The sequence below is a fragment of the Zalophus californianus genome, chromosome 13 (assembly GCF_009762305.2).
Source record: "Zalophus californianus isolate mZalCal1 chromosome 13, mZalCal1.pri.v2, whole genome shotgun sequence".
In the NCBI taxonomy this organism is placed as follows: Eukaryota; Metazoa; Chordata; class Mammalia; order Carnivora; family Otariidae; genus Zalophus; species Zalophus californianus.
Genome location: NC_045607.1, coordinates 10,185,879 through 10,199,271, shown reverse-complemented (window position 1 = coordinate 10,199,271; position 13,393 = coordinate 10,185,879). Strand labels below are relative to the sequence as shown.

The following is a 13,393-nucleotide window of genomic DNA, read 5'->3' as shown; positions in this document are numbered from 1 at the left end:
GAGGAGGCTAGGAACGTGATCTGACATACAGGCACACTCTGTAGGGGAGCAAGGGCAGGAGGGAGGGAGCTGCTTCAGTAGTAGTTCAGGGCAAAGACAGTGGCGGCATCGGCCAGGTGAGGGCAGTGGAGGTGGTAAGATTCTAGATATATCTGGTACAGCCAAGGGACTGCCTGAAATGGATGTGGAGTGTGAGGGAAAGAGGAGGCAAGTATGAAACCAAGGATTTGGGCTGGGGCAACTATAAAGGTGTGCTGGGGAAAGCTGGAGGTGGAAGAGGTCCAGGGATTCTGTCTTGGGCATGGGAAATTTGCGATCTCGATTAGAATTACCAATCAGAGATCTGGAGTAGGTAGATTATATTTGAGTCTGCAGTAACAGAGAGAGGTCTGGGCTGGAGACAGGTTTGGAAACTGTCAGCACAGAGATCGTAATTAAAGTCATGAAACTAAGTAAGGGCATCAAGGGAGTGAGTTGTAGCTGCAAAAAAGAGGAACAATGACAGAGGCCCAGGGCCACTCCAATGATAAGAGCTCACAGAGATGTGGAAAAACCAGCAGAAGAAACAGAAAATAAGCTGTCTCCAGATCTCTTTTGCCCTGAGGCAATCAAACAACTTGAATTTAGGTTTTAAAGATCTAATCCAGAGAAGGGGACCCCTGAGAGCGGGGTCTGCCTAAGATGGGACTCTGATAGGAACCCAGCCCTGTTAAATTGGAATCCTAAAGGGCTACACCTTTCGTGTAAGGATGAACCAAAACCAAACTTTTCACCTTTCTTCCCCATGACCATTCTTCAAGAGGCCTGCAAGGAAAATTTTCTCAGTACTGAACAGAGCAGAGACAAACAAAAAAAGAAGAGTGCCCAAGGATTGTAATTATAAGCTCCCCTCTCACGTTTGCAGCCCAAATTCATACCATGAAGGTAATCCTAAAAACATGGTCCCGACATGGTAATGTCTCCAGGTGTCTAGCCAAAGCACACACACACTGTCCCTGGATGCAAGTATCTTCATTCTAGGGCTCAGTGAATTTCCCACAAACAGTTTTAAGGATAATGATAAGAAACTGGTCAAAGGTCATCAAGCATTCAAGAATACAAAAATACCAAAGGGTGTCTTTCAGCAGCAAAAGCAGATTTCAGGTATAAGAATTCTCAGATAGATAATAAGTAATAAAATAAGTATGCTTATTAAGTTTAAAGAAATAAAGAACAAACTTGAAAACAGAAAAGAGGAAACTATAAAAAAGGCAATGGGTTATTTTAAAAGGAACCAAACAGAACTTCTAGAAATAAAACACAACCAATATAAAACTCAACAAATGGGTTTATTTATTTATTCTTTTTATTTAAAGATTTTATTTATTTATTTGAGAGAGAAAGAATGAGAGAGAGAGAGAAAGCACATGAGAGGTGGGAGGGTCAGAGGGAGAAGCAGACTCCCTGCTGAGCAGGAAGCCCAATGCAGGACGCAGTCCTGAGACTCCAGGATCATGACCTGAGCCAAAGGCAGTTGCTTAACCAACTGAGCCACCAGGCGCCCCAACAAATGGGTTTAAAAGCAAGTTAATTGCAGCTAAAGAAAGAATGTGTGAACTGAAAGACAGATCAGAAGAAATTATCCAAATCTCAACCAGATAGACAAAAAGATGGAAAATGTAGAAAAGAAGTCAAGAGATGTGGAAGACACAGGGAGAATGCTGTGCTAATAATATACATGTATGATGAGTTCCAGAAGGGGATGAAAGAGAAGCCAGGGGATCGCCAATATTTGAAGAGATAATGGCAGAGAATTTTCCAGCAATAATGAAAAACTCCAACATTTCAATTCAAGACATCCAACAAATCCCAACAGGTTATATAAAGAAACAAAATGTAGACATATCACAGTATAATCGTAGAACACCAAAAAAAAGAGAGAGAGAGAGAGAGAATGTCTTCCAAAGTAGCAAAGAAGAAATGGAATGAACGCAGCTGACTGGCAGAAGAGCTTTTAACACGCTCTGGTTAGGAGGGTGAATGCCTTAACAGACTGCGGCCATCTGCAGCCATCAGTCAAATACCTTAGGATGGGGCTGTTTACATAAATATCACTGTTTTGACAAATGCATAAGTCATGTTCACTGGCAGAGATCCAGTTCTGTCGCAAATATTTAAATACTCAAAGGATTTTCTTCTTCCAAAGAGAAGAAAGCAGAACTAAAAGACGTGTCGCCCAGAATGACTGAGGGGTTTATTTTACTCCCACTAGTACTGTATTACTACAGATAGGGCCATTTCAATTTGCCCATTCCCTAATGACAATCTGAGAGCCAAAGAGTGGGCCATACTTGTTACATAGATCTTGGCATTTCAAACCCCCTCTGCCCCCCACTGAAATGAGGCTCGGACTAACATGCAAAACTCCTCTTTTGCTAAGTGTGGAGAGAGGTTAGGCTTTGGAGTGAGAAAGGCTGCTGGAATCAATTAGGCAAAATCTTAACCTCCATAAGCAAAATTTCCTCATCTACAAAATAATAGCAAGTACCTTCAGTTCATCATTCAACACCTATTACGAAGAATATTTTAAGTGTAAGGCAATGGAGACATAAAGATACATGAATATACAAACATAAACACACATACAGACTTTAGGAAAAACAAAGCATAGTGCTGATAGTCAGATCCTTACATTCCAGGCAGAAGAGTTGAGTCTGCTCTGGTGAATATGACCAGACCATGAAGAAAGACCTGAAGATACTGACATCAGAGATTAACCAGCTAAGTGGTCCAGCTAGATCGTCACACTGAGCGTCTCAGAGTGACAAGCCCTATCCACAACCTCAAACATTCCAATCATTGTGTTAGCTTCCACTCTTAAATCTGAGCAAACATTACAATATCCTGAGCAAAGTCCCTAACATGAAATATATAGACGAAACCAAAAAGAAACGAATCAACATAGAGGAAAAAGATACCATGGTATTTTCAAAGGTAAGAGAAGATGCTTCAACCAAGATAAAAAAACAACAACAACAAGATAAGACATGTATGTGTATGCACATGTCTTATACACACACACATACATCTACATTTTTATGAAAGAAATCCAGAAAACAAATGAGAAATCTCACAGGTTAGAAGACAAAGGCAATGGAATTTTCTAAAGAGCAAAAGGAGCAGGAGATGGAAAATAAAGGGCAAGAAAATCAGAGGACTAGACTAGAAGGTCCAATATAGGAATGACAGAAGGTCCCAAGGTCCCAAAAGATAGAACAGAGAAAATGGGGAGAGTCACAAAATTGGATGGAGTTTCTATGTTGAAAGGACCCATGAAGTACATGCCAAGCAGCATGAAAAAGCAAACCCAGACCAGGGCACCCTGTTTAAGAAGTTGAAAAACACTGGGGCTCAAACTGACGATCCTATATGTTTCCAGAGTTCCCAGAGACTGAAAACAGGTCACATAAAAGAATCAAGAATGAGAATGCTTTTTTACTTCTTAGGAAATACTGGAAGCTGGAAAGCAATACAACAAACCCTTTCAAATTCTGAAGGGAAATAATTTCTAATCTCTACCAAAACCATCATTCAAGCATGAGAGTAAATTAAAGAACAACTGAAGAAGTTCAAGAGCTCAAATATTTTACCTCCTGTTCAACATTCTTAGGAAGTTGCTCCTGGAGATGCTGCACCAAGATGAGGGCAAATGAAATGAGAGTCCAAGAGGAATACATGGGATTCGGGAAACAAAGAAGAGATGAAGACGTCCCAGGATAATAATGAAATGAGATTCTGGGGTGAGGGCTCTGTAGAGGGCACCTTCAGAGGCTCTGGGGGAGGGGGGTAATTCGGCACCAAGAGAAAATTAAGAGACAGACACATCTGAACAACCTAAAAGAAGATGAAGGCAACTGGTGAGCAGATTGGGGCTGAATCAATGTGACGTTCAGACAAAAACAAGGAACAACGTTACATAATTGTTTGCTCCAGGAAAAGGAGGAAGTTGCACAGGAAAGAAAAAGTTTACTATACGGCTTAGATGTTAAACACGTCTTCTAGTCATTATAATATAAGCACTAAATATTCAGTGAATCAAAATCATGATGGAAGTCAAGGTAAAAAGTATAACTGTGAGCTGGGGATAGGAAGAGGAAAGAGCTAAATTTCCCTTCCAGATTGGGATAGTATGACATAATGCCTAAAACTGAAGAATCAAGAAATATCAACATGAGCATGTTATTTAGACAAATGATGGCTAAACACCCAAATAATCAGCCACAAAAGATGTAACTGGTGGCCTCTGGGAGAAGGCAAATGGGGGCAGGGCAGGAGAACAGGAACTGCCATTTTTGGTAACACGTGTGGGAACTCGCTGACTGCGGGGTCCCCACCCTGACACACACTGGAATTGCAATGACACCCAACACCCACCCCAGGTCAAGCGATGCAGAATCACAGGAGTTAGGGCTCAAGGACAGATGGTTTTAAGAAGGACTCAAATGTTTCTGATACACAGAAAGAGTTGAGAACTACAGCTTTAAACTATATGCATGAGTTACTCTCATAAAAATAAAAAAGTAATATTTAAATGAAGAAATATACATGGAATGTTGGTACTTATATGAAGAAACATTAGCAAACATGTTCAGGAAACATATACAGCAAAGTCGGTACTCAAGAAATAATACATCAGTCACAGAGTTCTTTCTCATTAGAAATGTGCAAAATGGGAATTTAAGACTTTTCACACATGCTTTGTGGGGAAAAGTAAACATTAGACACCTTCATGTGTTGACATGGAGAACTGCATACTTGATTTAGAGGTACTGAATAGTACTAATTTTTAAAAAGACCAAATTTGTCAATGCCGTGCTCCGATTTGCCTGGTGCATATGAAGATAAGTATGTTCGGGACAATTGAATTTTTGAAAGGAGTGATACTGCATATGTCATCAAAAGCAAACAAATGAACCTTTCTATTAGTGCACTGTTATCCTGGGTGTCAGAATATTGAAATTTTGAATTAAATCATGATATATTTTGAGGTAAATACATTTCCAATTATGTACAATGGTGTTTTTAAAAATCAGCTTTCAATACTCATTCTCTATCCAAACAGCACTTTGGAAATAGCAGGGATGTACAATGAATGATATTCTTGAGACTACAAAAAGTGGTATCAAATATTATCCAATCAAATTGAGAGAAATTAACGGACTGCTAAAATACTCTAAACACATGCTAGATCATATTCAGTAATACACTTGACCTGGTACATCAACATATTCTGTCACATCATTAAGCTGAAGCAAATGATTCCTTTTCATTAACAAAGACACAGGAATGCTTCTTTTGGATTCTGTGAAGACACAAAATGCCTGGACTTTTCTGGCTTTATAGGTTTAAATAAGATAGCCAATAAAGCTTTTCTTTCCTTCAGCAGCTTCCCACCCCCTCAAAAAGATTAAAAGCAACAACACACACATGATTTACAAAAGTATACAGCTAATTTTCCTAAAAATCAAAAGCTGTGATGTCAAACTTGACAAAATGGGTAGCAGGATATATGCTGAAAAATTTAGAGTGGGTTGGATGCTCTTGAAATTCAGACACTAACTCTAAAAAGTGAAACTAAACATAAAAAATAGATGGAAAACATATGCTTGGGGTCATCTCTTGGCTAGCAGACATTTATTTCCGTTGTTCTCCTGAAATAAATCTACTAATATTTGCTTCTCCATCTAATTTTATGAACACTCACAACAGAAATAGTTTTAAGTGGCAGTTCTGTGTCCCTAGCATATTTTTGAACATACTGTCAACTAATGAAATATTCCAACCACATACAAAGATTGTTTTCATTTTCCCATAAATTACTGTGGTTTGAATTCTAATATCCATCTTTAAAGTGTTTCACTACGGGCAGTTTTTACATAGTCATTGAAAACCATTGCTTCAGTAGCAAAATATAAAACATAGGTTTTTCACTTTAAATCCCTGTGACTTATTTCAGCATTCAGGGCCATCTTTTTTTACTTACTGTCACAAATTTTTTAAAAAAATTAAGTGTATCTAAAACCATTTATGTTGATATTCAGACTGTAACTGTGTAAAATGGGATAGAAATTCCATTTAAACTCCAGCAGCTTGGTGTGTAAAAGGGAAAAAGGCTGAAAACTAGAAAATAAAATTTGCCCATATACTCCTACCTCTATAAAAGAAAATTACTCTGGGTTATATAACAAAAATAAACCTCCCACCAGAGATCTTGGAAATCTTGAATTTTTTTTTCCTGCAGGAGAATTTATTATTTTCCACTGAGTGTCCATTCATGCGTTTTCTTCTGGCCTCTATTCATAGCACCAGATCCTGACTAGCATGCACAACCTCAAAAGAAAAGAAACACTAAATACAAACTGCGTAAAATTTTTAAAAATAAAGCAAAATAAAAAGGTTGGTGTTAAGGCTACTTACCTTGGGGTGGTGACATGTCTAACACACACAATGGTGCTCGTAGAACTCACCTTGTATGCGACACTGTTGGATGAATCCACGATAATAAACAGGGGCTTCCTCGTGAAAGGGTAGAGGTCTCCTGGATGAAGGCTAGGGAAACAACAACGGTAACGATGATTAACTGTGCAACTGTATTGGCCAAGTCTCAGAAATCTGACTCCTCAGTTTGGTCTGCTCACATCTCCTTTTCATCACAGCACTGAGCAAAAAAACAAAGATTAATTTGGCAAAAGACAAATCATGTCTATATTGACTGGAATAGACAAGTTAGCAGTTTTAGCTGGAAAAATATTGAGAGAGAATTATTATTCAGGAATATTCAAGCTGAAGAGAAGTCTACAGATTTAAAGATGGACTAAACATACAACAGGAAAACCTCCCAAGTCAGCATGTAGGTACTTGTTTAGGATCTAAAAGCTCCTTCTAAGAAAATGTTCTGAAAACGTGATGTGCTAACAACCGGATTTGTACTGCAGTGAGTCTTTTAAAATCTTTATCTAGGGGCGCCTGAGTGGCTCAGTCGTTAAGCATCTGCCTTCGGCTCAGGTCATGATCCCAGGGTCCTGGGATGGAGTCCCACATCCGGCTCCCTGCTCCGCGGAAAGCCTGCTTCTCCCTCTCCCACTCCCTCTGCTTGTGTTCCCTCTCTCTGTCAAATACATAAATAAAATCTTAAAAAAAAATCTTTATCTATTTTAAAGATTTTTAATATGTCAAGCTACAACTTAATATCGCAGATACTAAGTAGGGGTTCCCTTTTACTATTCGTTATGCTTCCTCTGTACATTTGCATCAGGATCAGCTGGTGTGCTTGTTAACATATAGATTCACCAGACCGCGGAAGACCCACTGTCCCCAACGTCAGAAGTCTAGGAACATACATTTGAGAACCACTGCTTAACAAGGTCACAATTTTGGTGTTCATCCTCTCTTTCCCATGGTTTACTGGACAATGTATGTATAAAAATATTGACATAAATGTAAATACATATAAAATGATGTGTCAATGAGCAACATCATCAAACCTCAATATGTTTCAAATATAAAAGTTTTCCGAATATAAATCATTTACAACCAAGGTCAATGACAGCACCAATATCTGACTTGGAGTACTGTTTGCTATTATACACATAATTTGAAACATCTCCCCCTCTGCCCTCTTTCCTCATTTTTTAATATGAACAGTTAACATTTTTCTGTAATGTGCTATTAGAAATGCAGTTTCAGACAAGTCCAGTCTCCTTTATAACCAGATGACTATCTCTCAGCTAGAGAGATTCTAGAGCCAATAATGGCCCAAGCAGTGAATGTGTTGTATTTAGAAAAAGAGCAAACTTTCATGGATGAAATTTACTTGAAATCATACAACTAAGTTCATTTATACTATATCAAACCAAAAGAACCTTATATTAAAAAGCTCGTATTGGGGGTGCCTGGGTGGCTCAGTCGGTTAAGCGTCTGCCTTCAGCTCACATCATGAACCCGGGGTCCTGGGATTGAGACCCACGTTGGGCTCTCTGCTCAGCCGGGAGTCTGCTTCTCCCTCTCCCTTTCGCCCCTCCCCCACTCGTGTTCTCTCTCTTGCTCACTCACTCTCTCTCTCCCAAATTAAAAAAAAAAAGCTTGTATTGACATTAACATGTATCATATCCAGACATACTATTTATGTATGCATGTACAGTCTCCTCCAACTTGAATGTAATTCTGCTCACTGACAGATTCCCAATGATTGAATAGGGCTTGACATATAATACTCAGTGAAAATTTTAAAAACAAATGTCAGCCAAAAATTCTAATTTCCTAGGACAGTCAGAGCCTGAAATATTGCTGGAATCCAAATAAGTGTTATTAATAGTCTGAGGGATTATTTCCAGTACTAGAAAAAACTCCCCATTTCACTTAGTATTTTCCAAGACAGAACTATAATTTTTATAATAGGGAGAGACACCAGAATACATACCAGTGCATTTCCTTGTGGGACTGATTTCGTTTGTGGATGGTATCTCCATTTATAATATCCCGGTTACTATTAGTAAGTACCCCTCCAAAATCATAAGGACCTATAAAAACAAAGGGAAGAATCCTAGACTTCAGTTGGAGAATAACATTGCTCTGACACTCAAATACAAAGGTCTCGTATGAATCTCTCATTGATACAAATGGAAGACAATTACAAAACATTTTAACCATTTTAAAATTTAACATTCTAGTTTAACGCAGAATTTAAATGATTTCAGCATGTTGCCTGTTTCAACATTTAAAAAAATCATTTAATTATTCATCAGTTCTTCAAAAAGAATATAATGAGAAACAAAACAAGAATCTACTGCACCCCATTTTTCTGGGTAGTAAAAGGGATGAAGATCTGGGATGTTCAAAATGGTCTTTACATTTCAAGCAAAATTATATCTAACATTCAACCAAATTAAGTAAGAAAGTTGCAGAATGAAGTCCTAATAATTTCTTAAATATAGTTTTCAGTGAGCCACTAATTATAAAATTTAGGGGAAATTTTGAATGGGACTTGAAAATTCTCATTGACAAAAACTTCATTTTTAACAAAAGAAATGCCAAATTTCAGTGTGTGAAAAAAATCTGTTAGTGTCACTATTATGTCAGCCACTATAGTTCTAGTTTTGAAGTTATTCTTTCCTACTGGTCATATTGGTTAGTTGAACTCTTATCTAAATGGAACTGCAAGGGCGCCTGTGTGGCTCAGTTGGTTAAGTGGCTGCCTTTGACTCAGGTCATGATCCCGGGGTCCTGGGATCGAGTCCCACGTTGGGCTCTTGCTCAGCGGGGAGACTGCTTCTCCCTCTGCCTGCCGTTCCCCCTGCTTGTGCTCTCTCTCTGTCTCTCTCTAACAAATGAATAAAATCTCTCTTTTTTTTTAAAGATTTTATTTATTTGACAGAGAGAGAGCAAGAGAGGGAACACAAGCAGGGGCAGAGGGAGAGGGAGAAGCAGGCCTCCCGCTGAGCAGGGAACCTGATGCGGGGCTCGATCCCAGGACCCTGGGATCATGACCTGAGCCTAAGGCAGATGCTTAACGACTGAGCCAACCAGGCACCCGAATAAAATCTTTAAAAAAAAAAATGGAACTGCAACTGTGGGATGTTAGGAATCATCTCTCTCAGAGGGCCATTTAGTTAGTACCTATTGTACTTTGAAAAGTAAAATAAGAGATCAGTATGTTAAACAGGGGACCAGATTCAACAGTACATGTTACAAATCATGGAAATAATTATAAATAAAATTACTAACTTCATTACAAAAAAATTTAAAGCAGTTTATGATTGTGTCACTTGTAACACTGTTACATTTTATTCCTGAAGAATCACTGCAATGAAAAGACTCTGAGATTTATTTTGTTTTGTTTTCATTTTAATGCTTTAAGAGGACCTATACGTCATGCAAGGAAGATGGCAGGGACATGCATTGTATAAAGGAATGCAAATTTCAACAAACAGATGAAGAGGAAATGTTAAGGATGTTAAGAAAAAAAATTTTTTTTGTCCAAAGACTTAATTGCCTAATTTACATCCAAGTTACTCATCTATTCTGATCAATTTCATATATTCTGGACTCATATATTCTGGACAGTTTTAAGTTTTGATTCTGAAATAGCATCCCAATATTCTTCAGGTTGAATCCATAAAAACCAAAAGGACAGAAAACAACATCATGACAAGGACTTGAACTTTCACAGTTACAAAAGTGCACTAATTTCTACAAAGACTTTCAGCCACAATGAAGCCGCTGACCAGATCCCCCTTTGCCCTAAAGGCCCAGAAAAACTCAATGATGTGAAGTAGAACATTAGGCTTGGTTATTCCATATATATTTAAATATATATGTGCCTTTGGCAAACTTGATAGTGAGGCATGCATTTAGTATACGAATTTGCTGATGATTTGTGGACTTCAAAGTATAATATTTCAACAAATAAAATAGACTGGGGTATCCTACAAGATTGCCAGTTCAACAAAGAGACCAGGTTTCAAATTTGGAAGCCTCTCTGGAAAGCTTGGGATGGTCTGTGGGCTACGGGCCATCGTCTTGTAGAAAATAAAGAGAATTCAAGCCCTGCTCACGACAGGGAGCATTCCTTTATTGTACCTTCACTATCAGAACGACCTGTGGGGAAAACGCCAGTGGCTGACAGGTAAATCAGAAGCACACTATTGGCAGGCAGCTCCTGAAATTAAAGAGAATCACATATACAAAGCAACAAACAGTTTTATTTAATGTTCCTGACATTTTCAAGTTGAAGGGAGAACAAGAACCTAATTCAATGTATTACCATCTTCTTTAAGAGATCAGTCTTGCAGATTCCAACTCTTAACTGTTTACACAACAAAGGGTCATTATGAATCTATAATCCATTACTATTGCCCAAAGTTTTGAATGCATTCTCTGCTTCAAAAAACTCCTCATTTAGAGAATGTTCTCTGCAAACCTTGAAACGGAGAAGTAAGGATCCTGACTCTAAGTCTAAAAGACAAACTCCTGTCCGTGGCTTTCTCTACATAAATGTTGGGAGGAATTCCCTACTTCTCATAGTTCTTTTAGATGACCACAATGTTTCCCAGAGCTACCTGAATATACAACATGCTTGTGCAATCTGTTATGCCTAACGTAGTTTATAATAAAAACCTGGAGAGAGAAGAATGATGATTAATCAATATTCTCATTAATTAATGGTAAGGAACAGTCATAACATCATAAGCAATTTCCATTACAAAATAGCTGTGATCAGATATTCTGAATGCAGGTTTCAGTTTCATATTTTATCTAAATTCTTGACTCAAATAAGTCAAAGAAAAGAGTGACTCTCAGTTCTCTTTAGGGCACACTTTCCTCATATAGTAAAAAGTATTGGATCATATATACCTTAAAAGATGCTGCTAAGAATGTGTACAGTTGACTGAAGGTTGGTTTGTACAGCAGATACTTGTGGGGGTTTTCTCGTCTGGTAGGCTTATCAGCTGATTCCTGTATTTACACACAGAAAACAGGACACACACAAGCTGTATTTGACAGATGAATTATCAATGACTATTTTTACAATCCTCTTCATCAAATAGCTTTTTTTACTCTGTGTTACTATTACTGTGCTTCTCTCTCCTGTGTCTCATCAAGAGAATTCTTCATTCACATGCATGGCATTTGTTGAATAACAGCATTCCGAGAGGACCAGAGGCAGCAACAGTGTTACCAAAATGCAAATGTAGAGAGAAGATCACCTGCATTCCCGGTTTATTCATCTGGGAAGCTAAGTTCATTGGCTCCCTTTCCAGGGCTTGTAACATCCGGAACATGTCCACAGTTAGTTCACTAAACTTAACCTGCAAGGAAAACAAACCTGACCATTAATGCAGTACCCAGACCAGGAAGTCTCTGACCATAATATTACCCCTGACATTTGTGTGTACTTAATGACACTGGATAATTTTACTCCCCAGTGTTTTATTGTAGAACATTTCCAAAGACAGAAAATTAAAAGAATTGTACAGTAATAACCAATGCTCATCATCTAGATCCTGTACCATTAACGTTTTCTATATTTGCATTATCCTGTATCTCTCCATCTATTTATATTTCTGTCAATCCATCAACTTCCTTAGGTATTTTCAAAATCATAAAGTAGTCATCTAAACAAAAAGACCTATATTAGGTCCTTCAAAACATGCTAACTTTTGGCAAAACAGCCTGCTAGAATATGGCTATGGCCCATATTTCTTTCTTTTTTTTTTAAGATTTTATTTATTTATTTGACAGAGACAGCGAGAGAGGGAACACACGCAGGGGGAGTGGGAGAGGGAGAAGCAGGCTTCCCACAGAGCAGGGAGCCGGATGCGGGTCTCGATCCCAGGACCCTGGGATCATGACCTGAGCCGAAGGCAGACGCTTTGCCCTGTCTATGGCCCATATTTCATAACCTCTTAAATACATTTTGGCTCTAATTCGATGTTTAAGACTGCATCCTTTTCCGTTTTGAATAATACTTCTTTAGAACTTCAGGGAGGCAATGTGTTATTTAAAAAAATTTTTTTGTTAAATCATGGTAAGTGTACTCTTTAATACCCATCACCTATTTCACCCATCCCCCCACCCACCTCTCCTCTGGTAACCATCAGTTTGTTCTCTATAGTTAGGAGTCTGGTTTTTGGTTTCTCTCTTTCTCTCTCTTTTTTCCCTGTGCTCATTTGCTTTGTTTCTTAAATTCTACATATAAGTGAAATCATATGGTATTTGTCCTTCTCTGACCTACTTCACTTAGCATTATACTCTCTAGCTCTGTCCATGTTGTTGCAAATGGTAAGATTTCATTCCTTTTTATGGCTGAATAATATTCCATTGTACAGACACACACACACTCAGACCCTCTTCTTTATCCATTCATCTATCAATGCACACTTGGGCTGCTTCCACAGTTTGGTTAGAAATGATGCTACAATAAACATAGGGATGCATGTATCCCTTTGAATACACGTTTTTGTATTTTTGAGGTAGATACCCAGTAGTGCAATTACTAGATCATAGGGTAGTTCTATATTTTTAACTGTTTGAGGAACCTCCACACTGTTTACCATAGGGGCTGCACCAGTTTGCATTCCCACCAACAGTGCAAGAGGGTTCCTTTTTCTCTACATCCTTGCCAATATTTGTTTCTTGTGTTTTTGATTTTAGCCATTCTGACTAATGTGAAAGGATATCTCATTTTGGTTTTGATTTACATTTCTCTGATGATGAGTGATGTTGAGCATCTTTTCATGTGTCTGTTGGCCATCTGGATGTCTCCCTTGGGAGACATGTCTGTTAAGGTCTTCTGCCCATAAGCAAACAGGTTTTTAATTAAATCTGCAAATTAATAGCTTTAAAAACCCAAATT

General features: G+C 38.2%; 1 protein-coding gene across 5 annotated transcripts in view; it reads right to left on the bottom strand.

Annotated features, from left to right (window-relative positions):
- Positions 1 to 13,393, bottom strand: part of SCAI (suppressor of cancer cell invasion) — a 137,457-nt gene that overhangs the window by 31,659 nt on the left and 92,405 nt on the right. For all 5 annotated transcript variants that reach the window (XR_003523725.1, XM_027615769.1, XM_027615771.1 and 2 more), the window contains 5 exons: positions 11,745 to 11,846; positions 11,392 to 11,493; positions 10,618 to 10,696; positions 8,459 to 8,558; positions 6,507 to 6,588 (listed from right to left, as the gene is read on the bottom strand). Coding sequence is in view for 4 of the 5 variants with exons in the window: in XM_027615769.1 (XP_027471570.1) it covers positions 6,507 to 6,588; positions 8,459 to 8,558; positions 10,618 to 10,696; positions 11,392 to 11,493; positions 11,745 to 11,846 (465 nt within the window). In the remaining variant the exon portion in view is untranslated. The remainder of the gene's footprint in view (positions 1 to 6,506; positions 6,589 to 8,458; positions 8,559 to 10,617; positions 10,697 to 11,391; positions 11,494 to 11,744; positions 11,847 to 13,393) is intronic.